Source organism: Drosophila takahashii, chromosome X, assembly GCF_030179915.1.
Source record: "Drosophila takahashii strain IR98-3 E-12201 chromosome X, DtakHiC1v2, whole genome shotgun sequence".
NCBI lineage: Eukaryota > Metazoa > Arthropoda > Insecta > Diptera > Drosophilidae > Drosophila > Drosophila takahashii.
In genome coordinates this window covers 24,268,645-24,286,557 of record NC_091683.1, presented here as the reverse complement: position 1 = coordinate 24,286,557, position 17,913 = coordinate 24,268,645, and the positions used below count along the sequence as shown (strand labels likewise).

Here is a 17,913-nt window from a genome sequence, read left to right as displayed (position 1 = left end):
ATGCTTATTTGTAGAACAAAAACAAGAGAGAACGCTATAGTCGGGTTGGTGTCCCGACTATCTAATACCCGTCACTCAGCTAAAGAGAGTTCGAACGCTGTACTCGGGTTGGTGTCCCGACTAATAATCGTAACTCAGCTAATTGCGTATTGATTTGATTGCGTATAACTTTTTAATGAATCGTCCGATTTGAAAAATGTCTTCTACATTTCGATAGGTATAAATATACACAACAAAATTGCATTTATACTTCTCGGAAATCTTTAAAGATGTGGGCGCAGGACCCATTTTAAAATCGTTAGTGGGCGATTGTGGGCGTTAGAGAGGGCGTGGCGCTCGGCTAAAATAAACTTGCGCTGCGTAGGAAGCCAAAGAATATGTGTGGGAAATCTCAACCTCCTAGCTTTTGTAGTTTCTGAGATCTCAGCGTTCATACAGACGGACAGACAGACAGACAGACAGACAGACAGACAGACAGACAGACAGACAGACAGACGGACAGACGGACATGGCTAGATCGACTCGGCTAGTGCCCCTGATCAAGAATATATATACTTTATGGGGTCGGAAACGCTTCCTTCTAGCTGTTACATACTTTTGCACGAATCTAATATACCCTTTTACTCTACGAGTAACGGGTATAACAATGATACAAATAACATTTAGTTTACTTAATAGGCAAATAAAATATATGAATATATTAGGAATTAATTTAAAATTAGAGGTACAAATAAAAGCTGCTTTACTTAAATAGAAAACAAAACAAGAGAGAACGCTATAGTCGGGTGCCCCGACTATCAGATACCCGTTACTCAGCTAAAGGGAGTGCGAAGAAGAGGGAGATAAAAACTTTGATCCGCCGTAACTTTTTAACGTATGGTCCGATTTAAAAAATTTCTTCTACATTTCGATAGGCATTTATAACCACAATAAAACTGCATTTTTACTTTTTAGAAATATTGAAATTTTTAAAATCGTATATAAGCGGTTGTGGGCGTTAGAGGGGGCGTGGCACCCTTTTGAAACAAACTTGCGCTGCGTAGGAACTCCTAGGATCTGCATGCAAAATGTCAATCTTCTAGCTTTTATAGTTTCCGAGATCTCAGCGTTCATACAGACAGACAGACGGACAGACGGACAGACAGACGGACAGACGGACAGACGGACATGGCTAGATCGACTCGGCTAGTGATCCTGATCAAGAATATATATAGTTTATAGGGTCGGAAACGCTTCCTTCTACCTGTTACATACTTTTGCACGAATCTAATATACCCTTTTACTCTACGAGTAACGGGTATAATGAATGGCAAATAATTTGAAAAAATAAAAATATTATTTCAATAAATATAATTATTAATTTATTTAAATCTTATATAAATCATTAATATATCAAATGTTTTAAGTATTAATAGAAAACCTATTATAACAATTTTTTTCAAATAAATAATATTGTAATATACTAAATTTCATTAAATTTTTTAAGTTGAAAACAAAATAAACCAACCTATTGGCTTAAAAAATAAAAAGATTAAATTATTATTATCCTTTATTTCTGTTCAACCGCCACCAGTTGAATCTTGGCCATGGAAAATCATGGAAAAGCCAAGAGAGGGCAGCAAACAAACAATGAGCTCTATGGGCAAATGGAAATCAAGCTGTAAAATGCCACATCCCCCACCCGATTTTCCACTCCACTTTACCACTTTCCCACCCCCCACTTGCCTTTTAAGTTGAGCTGAGAAGTTTCGCAATGAGCCGGGAAATGGAAACTGGCAGGATATGCCCGGAAAAGCGGTAGAGTAGAGTGAATGCAGGCCGGCGGGGCGGTGTATAATTAAAAGTTCCCTTTTGTGCCGAGATTGGTGGATCCTCCAAAAAGGCAGCCGGCATTTTGATCCTTTCAAGCGGCGATTAGTCAGTGCAACAGCATTTCAGTATTGCTCAAACTCAGCAAAATGGTTTCTCAAGCTCTGCCAAGAGGCTAACCGACGGATTCATATTTTCCAAATGTTGAGCCGGTCTTAAAATTAAGAGTCATAGAGAACATATTAAAAAGATAATCGTTAAAAATATTATTTAAAAAAAAACCATAAAAAAACTAATAAGTAAATAGTGAGTTCACCATGATTTGTTTTAGGCCAAAAGATTAAAAGGGTGTTTGAAAAATGTATTTATATATTACTACACATTTTTTATTGGCAACCATAAGCTGTTATTTTTTGAAAAATAAAATGGAAAATTTATACACCTTTAGCTGGCTTTAAATCTACAAAATGTTTCGATTTTTGATTATGGGGCTTGAATTCACGATAGTTCTGTCCTTAAACCACTTCCTGCAACTAATTCACCCAGCTGGCGGATGAAAGTTGCTGCTGAAGGGGGGCTAGAAGGGGGTTAAACAGGGACGTAGAGGGGGCGTTACTGGTAATGAAACCGCACTCCTCGGTGCCCACGAAACTTTTTCACAAATCATAAATGGCCCAGGCTACACACACTGCAGCTTAGTGACTCCCCAGCATTTCCGGCCTCCCTTAAGAGCCCCCCTTTAAAACCTCCCTTTAACCCCCCTTAACCGCCGCCTCATTGGTTATGCCAATTGCAAAAAGTCCTGGGCAACAATTGAAATTGCCGGACTCGTTGATGAGACTTTAAGCTGTGGCTGCAGCTGAAACTCCGCCCCTAATTACGTATTACCAGATGACTGCCATTAGGTGCTCTCTGCTTCTAGCCCCCCTTCTGCGCCCCTGGCCGCATTTTAAAGCTGGACCTTCTTAAAGTACGGCACAACGCACCATTAAATCCACTGAATGCTCTACATTTTGGTTGGCTTTGGTTTGTTGATGTTTCTAGTTTTTCGTGGGCGGGGTTCAAAGGGGGCTCGTGTATCCATTAGCCGATATGGCAGAGGAGGTCGGGGGAGGAGGATCCTAAACCCAAAGCCAGACTCGTCGCAACCGCAGACCAACGTGAGTGACCGGCGACCGACTAGACAGTGCGAATATGTGTGCGTCTGACCCCCGGGCCATGCCCCCCCCGAAAACCCGGGATGCATTTAGCCTTAAGGCCCCTGCCCCCTTTCTACCCCCTTCTGCCGCCCCTGGCTACCCTCGAAAAAGTGCCGCATTGTGTGGCCAAAAAGCGAAACCGCGACTGCAACTGGCCCGGCAATAGAAAAGTCATTGGGAAAAAGAGAACACAGTACAGTTCCTCAAAAATTCACTTTCAATGGGATATAGTTTCGTTATAAAATGACTGTTAATTAATATAAACTTAAACTGATTAAAGAAGAAATTATTTAAAATTTTAAATAAAAAATATAAATGTACTTTTCTAGAATAAACTGTATATATTATAAAATAAATATTCTCTAATGCAAGCAAAAATAAAAGAACAAATTCTAAAGAGCTGAAGACATGATTTTTAAATTTTTTCTATTTGATTAAAGATTATTTTGAAACTATAATTTAAAATATAAAATATAAATGTATTTTCCTAGAATAAATTGTAAAAATTATAAAACAAATATTCTCTAATGCATTCAAAAATAAAACAAAAAATTTCAAAGAGCTGAAAAAACAAAGCTGTAATTTTTTAAAATAGCCCAATTTGCTGATAATATTGGGAACTAACTTTTGTGACCAAGTGTATAGAAAAGCCCAAGCAAAAAAGGAGAAGCAGAATGGCGGACGGATGCGAATCGAGAGCGGAAAGCGTGACAGATAGATGGGCTGGGCAGCAAGGGGTTAATGTTAATGAAGGCGGGAATTTAGTTCGGGGCACTGTGGAAATGATTAAAATGTATTAGGCAAAATTAAGTTGGTTAAACGGGGAAATGGGGGAGAAACTAATGGGGTAAAAATTGGCTAAAAATGGTATAAAACTTGGTAAGGAGTAAAGGGAACAGGTGAGCGAGAAAAATGCATTCGACTTATTTTTATTAAAACATTATGACCATTACCAGTTACGATTTATTATAGAAATAACCGACGCAAAAAAGTATTGTTTAACTACATTTTACAAAAAAGTAACACAAAAAACCCTTTAAGTTGATTTGAAGAATTTTAATCTGCAGCAACAAATTTCCGAAAATGCTATTTACTTACCCGGCATAAAGGCCAAGTTTGACTTCCTAATTGGTTTGCTTGAAGGGAGAGGAGAAAGACCGTGGGAAAGCCCGATGGATCCCCAGGAACTCGCTCAAAGCTTAATAATAACAACCCTCCTTTAAACCCCCCTTGGAATTGGCAAGCCACTGAAAACAGGTGCAAACGTTGCACAGCAATTTCACCGACGACCCCCCTTAACTTTTTCAGTGGGGAGCTCCCCACTTTTTATCCCTTGTTCAAATAGTTGTAAATGGGCGAAAACGCAAACAAAAACTGAGATCCACTCGAAAGGGAAAACAAGAAAAATCATTGAAAGGCAACAATGGTGGGAAAACAAAAGGAGAACGAAATGCAAAGCCAGCGACCACTAAATAAGTGGAGTGCGTGGACGAGTGGAAATGCGGAAAAGTGGAAAAGCGGATGCAAGAAAGTCCGAAGGGGAAAGCGGGGAAGGGGGATAAATAAAGGATCAAGCGATTCCCTGCGATGGTTCAAAGGGGGAAAATTGGTTGGATAAATGGAGATATAAGGATGTGGGCCACTCGAAAGGTGGCACACGAAAAATACAACAAAAAAATGGTCACACTGCTATTTCAAACTAAAGAGTTGCGTATACATAATATTTTGTTTATATATTAAAAAGCAGTGAAGTAAATATTTAAAAATAAATAAATAACTATACGCGTAAATATTTGTATACTTTTTTGGAATAAATTCGTATAATTTATTTTATTTATTTATTTTTAAAATACACTTTCTTACACACTTCAACTATTTTTTTTTATTTCCTATGCTAATATTATCAGTGCCCTTTAAGCCCTATTTTTCGCCGAATTGGCCAATCGCTGGGAATTTTAACAAGCGCTTTACAAGATCTGAGTCACCGAAGGTTGGGTCCCTTATCGGGAGGCATGTGTGTTCCCGATAAGCCCTATCGACGACGACATCGGGCGGAAACATGGAAAGACCATTAAACCGACCACCTCCTCAGTTGGAAGTCGGAGCTGCTGCAGAACGGACAAGAAAATGACAGGTAATCAAGTCGAACTTAACAAGAAACCATTTGACCAGCCAGATAATTAATCATTTTAAGGCCCTTGTCATAAGCTGTTATTATACCTATGCTTTTTATAGGTAAACTCTGTGACTGAATTGTAAAATTTAAATAATAAATATCACTAAAAACTTTTACTTTTATTTAACTAAAAAGTACCTAGTGCTTTGAAATTACCTACATTTTTTTTATAACTTGTGCTTGGTTTTCTTAAGCTATTTATTTAAAACAATTTTAAAAATATAATATTTTTCTGTTTTATTTTTCTTTTTAAAAGTGCTATTAAACATCGTTCTAGTTTCATCTAAAAAATCATACCTAATTATTATGTTTTCAAATTAACTTTCTTTGAAACACCTTACTCTTGATTTCAAGAACAGTTGCTCTCAAAAAAGTGAGAAGAAATCATCTAGTTTTCTTAGCACATGTTTTAAACGTGAATTTTTAAAGCAATGAACCAAATATTAAATTTAAATTTGTTTTAACAATTATAATCATTTTTCAATTTATTTAATTTATTATTCTACTTCCCCTAGACCACAAGTGGATGCACTTTAGCAACGGCGTCGTGCCGCCGAACGCCGTGGTGGCTGGCCACGATTCCGACGGGGACACCATCTTCGTGGGCCGCGCCTTCTTCCACAACGACATGCTGCCGGCGAAGGTGATCCCGAACAAGGGCAAGGCCTACGTGGCGTATGCGCGCGAGGAGCACGAGCTGGAGAACTACGAGGTCCTCTCCGGCTACAACTACGAGTGGCTGCCGGCGGAGAACGGCGAGGTGCCGCCGGGCGCCGTCAAAGTGGGTCGCAATGTCGACGGGGAGTACTTGTACGCGGGCCGAGGCTATCATGCCGGCAGCCTGACCGTGGGCAAGGTGCATCCCTCCCACGGCTGCCTGTACATCCCCTACGATTCGGATGAGGTCAAGATCTTCAGCTACGAGGTGCTCAGTCAGCCGGAGCGTTGGATCGACACGACGGCCACGAATATCCCAGACGGCGCTTTGCTGGCGGGCCACGATTCCAACGGGGATACCATCTATGTGGGCAGGGTCTTCCGGAACGGGGACCTGCTGCCCGCCAAGGTGGTGCCCGCGAAGGGCAAGGCCTATGCCGCCTACGCCCAGGCGGAGCACGAGCTCACCGATGTCCAGGTGCTCACCGGATCCGGCTTCCGTTGGGTCCCCGCCTCCCATGGCAACGTGGCCCCCGGCGCCCTGTCCTCCGGACCGAATGTCGACGGGGAGGCCCTCTATGTGGGCCGGGCCATCTACTGCGACAGCCTGAGCGTGGGCAAGATCCATCCCTCGCACGGCTGCATCTACATCCCCTTCGGCGGCGAGGAGGTGCGTCTGGAGAACTACGAGGTTCTGGTGAGGATTTAGGGGTCCTATAGCTGTACTTTCCTTTTTTTTCAATTTTTTGTATCCCAGAATAAAAACTTTTTTTAAATTAAAACAAAAATGCTTCTAAACGGAATATTAATAACTATTTATTTGAATAATTATATAGAGAAGATCTAAGGGGGCCTTTAGTTGTACTTCCTTTTTTTTTAATTTTTTGTATCCCAGAATAAAAAACTTTTTTAAACTAAAACAAAAATGCTTCTAAACGGAATATTAATAACTATTTATTATAATAATTATATAGAGAAGATCTAATTTTTTTTTAATTTTTTGTATCCCCGAATAAAAACTTTTTTTAAACTAAAACAAAAATGTTTCAAAACAGAATATTAATAACTATTTATTATAATAATTATATAGAGAAGATCTAATTTTTTTAATTTTTTGTATCCCAGAATAAAAAGCTTTTTTTAAACTAAAACAAAAATGCTTCTAAACGGAATATTAATAACTACCTATTTATTATAATAATTATGTAAAGATCAGAAAGTAGAGATCAAATGGGTTGAGACGATTTTTAGCCCACAATTTAGTTTAAATTTACTGAAAAATGTTAGTCATTAGGTTATGTAAATTTATTTATACCCTATTGACATGATTCGGTGTAATCTTAACTTAGTAATCGAAAAAAGTCCCCCATTCATAAAGAATTTCGGTGATAATGGCTCCCTGTGGATGTCATGGAAATTTCGAGCTATCGCGGATGTCGGGAATTTGTACTACTTATATGTGTGTTTTTTTGTGCTATCATATCGGTTATCAATTGGCAACAATCGGTTGATTTCTGGCCATAAATTGAAGTCTACTTATAGCATAATTAACTATTTGCACTCGCGTACTCGTAAAACTCAGCCAGATATCGCGGTTATCAAAAGATTTCATAAAACGCTTTTTATACCTGTTACTCGTAGAGTAAAAGTATGTAACAGCTACAAAAGCTAGAAAGTTGGGATTACCCACACATATTTTTGGGCTTCCTACGCAGCGCAAATTTAACGATTATAAAAAGGGTCTGGCGCCCACATTTTTAAAGATTTTGGAGTTGTATAAAGGCAATTTTGTTGGGTTTATAAATACCTAACGATAAGTAGAACACATTTTTCAAATCGAACCATTTATTAAAATGTTATGCGCAATCAAAGTTTTATATATCTCCATCAAATATACTTTGCCATATTTTAAAGTGTACTGGCGTCACCTATGAGGCGAAAGAAGAAACTTACATACACTTTAGAAATACATCTTTATAAACGCCACCTATGAAAATATCTCTGTCGTTTCGCACTTTCCCGATAGGTGGCGTGGCCAGGCGATGCTCTGCCATTTTAGCGGAGTTACCCACCACATTCCAATTTATTTTTAAGCCTAAAACTATCGGAGCCTACTTGTGCCAGACTATCGATGTGGAGGCGCCGATGAAACATCGATGTTTCCAAATTTTTTGCCGAAGTTAGCTTCCGTCCTCGTTTTTTTTAAATTCCGTTGCAATACATATTTTTTTCTTATACAATTTGCTTAGATCTACGGAAAAGCAAATTCATGGACATGCCGGTTGCAGTCACCGCTTAGCCCCTATCCGTGTTCCGATCCATTGGTGGTGGTAACAGAGCTGTTGTAGATGGCGTGTTACTCTCTCCTCTCTGAGTTAATGCTTACGTTTCGACACTTACGTTTCTTGGTGATGAACAAAAACATCGATTGGGGCAAAAAACATCGGTGTTTCTCCACCTCTAACAGCGATCGCCGCTCTCCCTCTCTCTCTCTCTCTCTGAGTAAATGACGGTGAGCCGGCGTTACGTACAACTGACACTTACGTTTGCTTACGTTTTGACACTTACGTTTTTGGTGATGGGACAAAAACATCGATTGAGGCAAAAAATCATCGATTGTGGCAAAAACATCGAAAAACATAGACAATTTTAAAACATCGAATGTTTCTCCACCTCGAACACTCTGCTCGCAAACAACAAAAACGTTTGTCGGTCGTCGCGAAAAGTGCAATTCGGATTATTTTTTTGCAAACAAAACTGAAAAGAGTGCCGTCGAGTGACGAAGTGTTGGTGCGCTGCATTTGTTTACGATTCTTCTTCTGCCGAAAGGGGGCGGAAGAGGAAGCGGCGCGGGAAGAAGAAGAGCACACGCAACGTGCAACATTGTGTGCGTGTGTTTGATTGTGTGACGAAAATACAACAAGTGCAAACAACAATAATAATAATAGCAGAAGCAGCAACAACAACGTAGCAACAACTCCTTTTCGAAAAGCGAGACAGCAACAACAACAGGAGTGCGTGTGACAGGGACAGAGAGAGACGGCGGTTGTTGTTGTTGTTGTCGTTATTGTTGTTGCCCCACACTGATAGCTATGATTAATGAAGAAGAATCCACCGCCGCAACAACAAATCAAGTAAATATACCGCTAAACTAATCACTTTTGGGAAACTGTTCGTAGGCATTGTAATATTTATTATCTCTGCTTTATTGCGGCATTTTCGATTTTGTTTTTTTTTGTAAGCTACGTGGCTGTTTCAAAATATTGCTTGTTTACCAGTGTACTTATTGGAAAATATTAAGTCAAAGTTCTCAGTTTTGTTGAATCTTCAATAAATTTAATGCTTTTTGAAGAATTGGCCGGTGCAAACCGCAAATAAGGTAAAAAAAATGAGGTTGCGTTAACAATTTTTAATTTCGTTGATCTGATTTATTGTAAAATTTTAAATATTTGTTTGGCATACGTGGCCTTTTTTAGAACTATTTATATATTTCATTTCCTAAAAAAAAACTATATTATTTACTTCTAGTGTGAATTTAAAAAAAAAAAGTAATAATAATATAAAAATTCTATCGCTGAAACGGAAATTTAGAATTATCAAAAGGATTGAAACCCTTATTTAGAAATTAAATAAATGCGATTTTAAAACCTAATTATTTTCGGTTTTTTTTTCCGTCACCTATGAAGTTTTTATATTTTTATTATACCTTTTGGGCTCGATCTCAATATACAGTTTATATTTTAAAATCTCAATTTCAAAAGCCTACTTTAAAATTAAATTATATTACGCTTTTAGTTAGTGCTTCAAAGTCGAATTTATTCAATTTGTTGCATTTCCTAAAACAAGCCCAACTTTTTCATTTTCTTTTTTGCCTACGCCATCGAAAACTTGGTATTATTTTTGCTGCGGTTTCAGCTTCTTCTTCCTCGTCTTCTTCTGCTGCAACTTCTGCTTCTTCTTCCTAATGAGAGTGCTTCAATTTCAATGCAGTCTTCATTTTTTTCTTCTTTTTTTGCAAGTCGCGTTTTTCCACATGTGTGCGAGAATCTCCAGCTGTGTGGGTTTGCGATTTGAAGTTGCAAAAAGGGCGCTTCATTTGCTCGCCGCCCCCTTGCCACGCCCACTCTTCCGACCCACCTTTGGGCGGGATTTTCGTTTTATTTTGTCAAAGTTTGTTGCACTTTTCGCAGTCAGCGCGAACAAGTCCTTCGCATCCTGCCCGCTTTTGTCCCCACTTCTTCTGCTCTGCCTCTCTTCTCTTCGTCCCTTCCCTCCCTTCATCCCGTTCTATTTTTTTTATTTAATACATTTTTTTCTTTCAACAATTAGTCGCAGCTGCTGGAAGTGCAGAAATGCAAAAATGCAGTGGTAGAAACAGACACAGAAACGGCGATAATAGACAAAAGGGCTACAGTGGAGCACCAAATGTGAAAGACATTCGAAATGCTAAATATATTCGACTATCTTCCATGATCCGGCAAAAAATCATAATAAACTTAATTAAAAATCTAAAAATAATATCCATATAATAGATCTTTGAGTATATTTTTAAGAAACTCAAAGGATTTACATCAATAAAAATTCAGTTAATAAATCCGTTTTCAAAAATATTTTAAAAAATACTTCGTAATTTTAATGTAATTTTGATACTTTAAAGGATCAATTAAAAAAGAAAAATACCAAAAATAATCATCCATCGGGTATTATTTCATATAAATTTTGGCCCCATCTGTTTTCATATCAAAATGATATTTTCGAATATATGATTTTGTACCATTTTGTTATGCAAAAATTGATATGAAACAATATCAGTTCCATATTGTTCCGTTTTTTTCTCCGTGTAGCTCTGTATAGATAACTTTTGGAAAAACAGATTCTAAAGTATCTTTCAAGGCGAATGACCACTGTATCTGCATCTGCCTCACATATCTTTGCGCTGGCTTATTTATGTACATATTTCGCTTGGCACTTGTTATATTTATACGCTCCACACACACTTACAGCACCTCCACCCCCTCCGCCCCCCCAACCCCCACTCCCCTTGGACCTATGTTCCCTTTTAAACCCCCGACCCCTCCGCCTGTGTGTCGTCATCAGTATGCCAGTTGTCACTTCATCTTTTTAAATGCGCCTCATGGTTTTCAATTTCGAGAAACAAGTGGCCCAAAAGTGCTGCTGCCCAAGTGCCCATATTACATGTACACTCTGAGAAAATTTCTCGAAAATTAGCCATTATGAGGATAGGGGTTCCAGAGGGCTTCTTCGTCTGTTTCTTGAAAAAGATTTATATTAAAACTATGTACGTTTTTTAAAAATATTTTTTAGTCATTTGTTTTGGAAAATCCAAATGAAATAAAAAAGGACTGCTTTTTGCTAATTCTTAAATTAACCATGTTTCGCTTACAAAATGAAGATCGAGACCAAAAATAAAAGTAAATTGGCATTTTTATTATGTAGACCTTTGAAAATAAAATAAGTCTCAAAGAACTCTATTATTCAGTCCCTGCTGTTTTATTTTAAATCTAAAGCAAATCTAATTGATCTTAAGAAATATATGAAATTGTAAATTCAGTTTTTCGTTTATGTATTTTTGAACACTTTTTAAATTTAAATAAATAAAAAAGTCAAACACTGCAGCTAAATGATAAAAAGACAATATAGTTTCAGCAAATCAATTGGATAAAATTGCATGATATGATTAAATCATTACGATAACGTGACCAAAACTATTGTGCTGGGTAAAAGTGATGGAAATGACAATGGGGAACTGATTTTCCAGTGAACGCCCCCTTCTGGCCAACACCCCCGTGTAATTTTTCTTCCCACCACCCCCCCTTTTTGTGTCCGTCTGTCAACGACGCCTCTTTGCTTTCAGGCAAAACTGCAGCCAAATGAAATTAGCCGTCGGAGTTGCTTTAAAAGGAGCTGCGAACACGACAGATATACAGATGCAAACTCAATAAGCCAACTAAATGCAAATTTCAAATTCATCCGTTCAGCATACAAACTGTCTCACAATTTGCACACTTTTCGCCAGTATTTTTTACCCGGGCTATGAGACTGTGTCTCTAAGAAAAATTCCGTACCAAAGTCCACACCATCCCAACCCACCCGATGCGATCCCGAACCACCGAACCACCGTCATCATTGGGCACATATGTACATATTCCATCCATCCCATCGCACCACTCGCAATTCTTTGGAGCGGTGTAAAATCATTATTCGTCACGCTCAGATTGCCGCACTTCAACGGCCCGGTAGACGTGTTCGCATCCAACTCTATAACTCTGTCACACTCACCTGGTCTTTTGCATTTGGAAGTTCTCAAGGAAAAACTATGACAGCCGATGGCGGGTTATTGAGGTGTGAATCCACCTTGGGAATGGAAATGGAAATGGGATGGGAAAGGGGATTGGTGTCTGATTTTTGCGGAAAAGATGGGTTGCACTTTGAACATCGCCATTAAAAGATTTAATAGAAGAAATATAATTAAACCGATATGTTAAAAATCAAAATTGTCAAAAAAAAACATCAAAGACAGTATTAATCATACATTATATTCCAAAAAAAAATTCTTATTAATGATGTGTTAAGGTATTTTTTATAGGAAATTGTTTTCGAATTGTATAGATTTATTTTAAAAGTTTCAAAACATTTAAAAAAAAATGTTTTTCCCTATTTATGTTATTTTTAGCTTGATTTTTTAAGATTAAATCAAAATTAAGGGGTTTTAACCATTAAAAGTATATTGTTTTTTTTTTTAAATTTTTATGTTTTTTTTACGATTAAAATCATACGAATTTACCGATTAAATCTGCACACCTGTTGATTTCAGTTGATTTTGTTTTGGCCAACGTGCTTTCAGCCCAGTGAATTTTCCCCGAATAAAACGCGACACTCGTGCCATTAATGGGCACTTTAGGCCCAAACAAAAGAAGTAAAACGAAACAGTAAAAATTAATTATGAACAAAAACATTGTGCATTTATCATCATTCATTCATATTAACTTGGCCTATCAGCATTTTTCATCATTCCCTCAAATCGCGGCCCATTAAAGGCCGGAAAGAAATAAAACGAAATGAATATGAGAATAATGAAAATTAAGGCAAATATGCAAAAGGGCGACACGCAACGCTGACTGTTTGTTCTGAGCTGGCCAACAAAATTTTGATGATGGCCTCCGAAAGGAAGGCGGTTTTTTTGGAGCTTTTTTTATATACATATTTTTTAGAGAGAAGGACAGCCTTCGCAATTGCACAAATTGCCTCGGCGGAGTGAGAGAGAATTCGGGGAAGGAAAAGGAAACTCCTTGGCTCCATTAAAAGTTGGGCCATTTGACATCGGGCGCGTTGGCCCCGCTCTTGCGCCCCCGAAAAAAGAAGTTTTAATGGCCTTTCCGCGAAATCTTCTCTGGGACACGTAAGCCCTTTTGTCAAGCTTCTCTTTCTGCGCGAACGAAAAAGAAAGCTCGCCAAGAGAGTGACGTCAGAAGAGGCATGCAAAAAGAACGTCCACACTGCAAAATACGTTTTAGAAATTAAAAATTGTTCACAAATATGTTAAATTGGATCTTAACAATCATTATTTAATTTGTAATTGATTTTTAAGAACTTTAAAAATCATTTTGAAAAATTCTTTACAAAAGAATATTTTAATCACTATGGACGGCAGTCCATGTAGTGACGAAGCGCACCAGGAGAGTGTGCGAAGGCGACTACTATATATACACGAAGAAATGAAAATCTGCTGTGATAGTCAGATCGTAATGAGTAATACACCAATCGAAAGGTATTGCAAAAACTTAAAGGATTGCATACCAAGACTTTAAGAAAATCAATTGGATTGGGAGAGAGAGCGGTGAAAGTGAAAAAGTAAAAATTTAGAAATTTGGAGCTGTTGGGGCCGGTGGGGATAAATGCCCCCTCGCAATGATTTACTTGTATTCCTTTTGAAAATACCCGTCGAATGAGGGGTCATTTGTCAAAATCCGACGCTCCGTTCAAAAGTTATAGCCAAAATAAGATTTTCTTCTTCTTCCCAAAATGAAAATTTAATTCTGTTTGTCAGTTTGTCCACTTGTCCACTTGTCCACTTGTCCAAAACATGTTTTTTAAGTTCTGAAAATTTGATATGACGTTCATCACATCGATATAAAAAACTTTTGTTCTACCACTTTTGGAAAAACTCGCTAGTTTAGCGGGAAAACAGCTATAAATAGCTAAAATTCGGAAAGCCGTAACTTCTATACTACTAAAGCTACAGACTTGTGCTGCATCTCGTTTGAAAGGTATTTTGAAATGCTATAAACGCCTTCTATATGCAATTTGTGTAAATGTAATAGTTAAAAAGATATGAACAAAAGAAAATTTGTTAAAACTTTTTTTTTAGCTTTTTTTTAATTTTCTCAAAAACGGCTCTAACGATTTTCTTTAAAACTTTAAACTGTATAGCCCTTGAGATTCCTTAAATTTTGGTATATAACACATTACTGTAAAAAGTCACGTTTAAAAGTTATTTTTATACGAAAATAGCCACTTTTGCAAGCTCGAACTACTAACGCTCCCTGAGTATTGAATTTTGTGTGAGGGTATACGAACTGTATTTTAGGGTCATGGAATCAGTAAATTTGCACTTAAGAGTTCCATATAGGAATCTTTTGTTCTACGACTTTTGGAAAAAGCCGCTACTTTAGCGGGAAAAAGCTAAAAATAGCTACATTTCGTTAGTTTGTAAGTTCTACACTACTAAAGGTACAGACATGTGCTATACCTCGTTTAAAAGGTATTTTGAAATACTTCAACGCCTTTTTAACTGAATTCGTTAAAATACAATAGTTTAAAAATTATGATTTATGACCAATTTAAATTTAAATGTTTATATTAGCACCTATGAGAGCAAAAGTAAACAAACAAAAACTTCTGATATCAAATAAAAACACCTCTTAACGAGGTAAAAAACTAGTGACGACCGCACCTTCAACATACAAAAGTTCTGATATCAACATTTGTGACGAAAAATTATTACACTCGTCATTAAATAGACTTTCTAATATTTTCTCATTCGGCACGCTGCAATAGTAAATGCCTGTAAAGGGAAAAGGCTGGAATAGTTTGCTAGGGCGGGCCGAATGAGAAAAGATTAGAAAGTCTATTTAATGACGAGTGTAATAATTTTTCGTCACAAATGTTGATATCAGAACTTTTGTATGTTGAAGGTGCGGTCGTCACTAGTTTTTTACCTCGTTAAGAGGTGTTTTTATTTGATATAATAAACCTAAGAATATTATTTTAACATTTATTGGTAAACTGAAACTATTTATATATTTTTTATTAACATTTGTAAGTTAAAACTAACTACAAACATTTTTTTTCCGTGAAGAAATAAAACTGAGACCGAGACGTCTAAAAGTCATGAAAAAATAATGTAATAATGGGGTTAATAGTATGCCATTTCAAATCAATAAAAGTCTGGAAATAAACTACTTACATTATAAAGTGAAAGATTACATGCACAATTTAATCAGATTGAGGTTATGATTTCAAATAACTGAATTTTATTTTTGAGAAATAAAAAATGCAGCACCATTTGTATAGCAAATTCTCATTGATTTCATAAGTTGCAGTTATTATACAAATTCTGTTTATAAAGATAAAGATAAAGATACATATATATTAAAAACAAAACTTTTAGAAATTTTAACACACATCCGAGAATATCTGATAAATTATAATCGGCATGTTGCATTTCAATAATATAATCGCGAATTCCCTAAAAACTGGTTTTTATTTCGATTCAATTGTGGAAAGTTTAATCAAGCATTATTCAAGCTGAATAAATTAATTGTGGAATATTAATTATTTATTCAATGCTTCTGCCAACTAGAAAGTAGTCATTCTACCATTAAAAGTCCAATATAATAATAATAGTAATCGATTTTTTTTCGGTGCCCAGGGAACGAGTTAAAAAGTGTGCAAACGCAAAAGAAACGAAATGAATTAAAATGAAATAAAATAAGAGGAGCGCATTTGGTATGCTTATCAGTTTTTAGCTCAGAATAAAATAATAAAACCCCGCAACGCCTCCTCAACGGAAACTTTGTTGCCAATTTGCATACAATGCAGTTTTCAGTTTGCAGTTTTCCGTTTTCACCAGGCAGTTTGGAGTCCGCAGTTTACATTTCACGTTACATTTTGAGCAATTTGTTTTTATTATTCAAAGGCACTCTATTTATTTGGATTAGTTTGCCGGCCATCCATGTCAAAGTCATTTCATGGCTGATGTGTATTGTATATAGTGTATAGGCTCGCCTTTCCATCCATTCATCGATAAGCGTTTGTGCTCCCCTCGTTCCATATCGTTTTATTTATTTTTTGTTGTCATCGGAAAAGTTTCGGGTTCATTGACTCGAGGAGCATTTGGTTTGTACGACCATTTCTTTCCATCGCCCGCCATCTGGGGTGCTAATTACTTTTTGTTTTAATTGTCAATTTATTGGGGCCGCATCGAACTCGAACGCCCAGTAACTTGAATGTGCGGGCAAAGCCTCTTTGAAGGCCATTTTATCAAGGACTTTGTTTTAGTCTCTGGAAAATGACAGCCGTTAACAACTAAATATGTAACTACAGTGGTGACTGTGTTAGAAAAGAGTGTCCAAAACTAAAATAAATGTTCGATTTTTAAAGTATTATGGGTCTTAAAAAAATTAACCAATAAACTTTGAAAACTTTTATATTGATCTATACATTATTCGATTATATTATTGATTATTATATTAATGTCAATCTAAGTTAATTCCAAAATATAATAAATAAGTATATCGTATATTAAATAATATTTTTTTAAGAGTTCATGGGATATGAAAAATTAAATACTTTATAACTTCGAAATATTATATGACGCATGTATAATTGAGTACGCCTCTCTGTACAAGGGAATTTGAATAGAAGTAGAAACAATTCGTTTGGCCAGGCAGGACTTAATTTATGGAAGCAACAGCTAAATTGCTTATTTATGTACTCGTCCACACGTTGCCGAAAAATTCTGATAGTTGGTTGCCATTTAAGCTAGTTACACCCACAGAAGTTGGCCTGCTTTTTTGATTGCCCGCTGATGCCTGACGGCTCCCGAGGAGCTTATGGCCCTAAGCTCCTCAACTGTTAATTACAAACAAACGAATGCTGCTCACTGGTGCGTCAGGCATCGGAAATTATATTCAGTTCGGTTCAGTATAGTTCAGGGAAGTGGTATCGCAAAATCTTCTAACCGCTTCTAGCCGGGCTCATAATCTATGCCAGGTTCAATGCACTTGTCGATTTCACAGCTGAATAAAGTCGGGCACTCCCATGCCCCCCAAAGCCCCGATACCTCATCTACCCATCTACCATATATACCCCGTGTATATCTCCCCCGGATCCGACGCTATATTTATACAGCAGTTGACATAACACAAATTGAATTATAACATTTTTCTCTCCGTCTCCGCTTTCTCGGGCATTGCCATCGAGTATCCATCGTTTCGTTTCTTTTTTTTTGTGTGTTTTTTTTTTGTATTTTTTTGTACGTGTTCCGGTGACGTTTCGTGTGTAACGCGATCAGACGTTAAGTTTTAATTAACACATTTTCCACGGACTCTGGGTGCCGATCGATGGGCGTTAGTGGGTTAAGCGGGGACGTTAGTCACTATCCACTAGTCACGTTAAATCTAACGGCGCTGCGCTTCGCTGTGCAAATATTCCGGCAATATTCGCGCTCCATTGCATCCGACGGGGGGAAGAGGGTGGAATCCCAGCGAATCCCTGTCAACTGTCCCCGGGTTTAGATAACGCCGTTGCCGGTGCTATAACCCCATGCTAGCCCCCTTTTCTGTAACCCTCCCCGCGGAAGCAGTGATGCCCCAACTACATTATTTGATTCACCAACTTTTAATTGCTAAACATTCCCAATTTTCAAGCAAGTTTACAGCTGCTGACGTAGGATATCTTAGAAAAATAAAAAGTCGCTTATTTAACCTTAGGTTATTTAGTAAACTGTAATTTTCTTTATTCATTGGCTGACAAGTTTAAACTTATTGC

General features: G+C 37.3%; 1 protein-coding gene across 1 annotated transcript; it reads left to right on the top strand.

The window, feature by feature from the left end:
- The first annotated feature begins 5,087 nt into the window (after positions 1-5,087).
- On the top strand, positions 5,088-6,767 carry LOC108066675 (uncharacterized). Its single transcript, XM_017155276.3, has 2 exons — positions 5,088-5,142; positions 5,700-6,767. Exons 1-2 carry the CDS (start codon positions 5,136-5,138, stop codon positions 6,548-6,550), a joined length of 858 nt encoding a protein of 285 aa, XP_017010765.3. The 5' UTR covers positions 5,088-5,135; the 3' UTR covers positions 6,551-6,767.
- Positions 6,768-17,913: the final 11,146 nt, after the last annotated feature.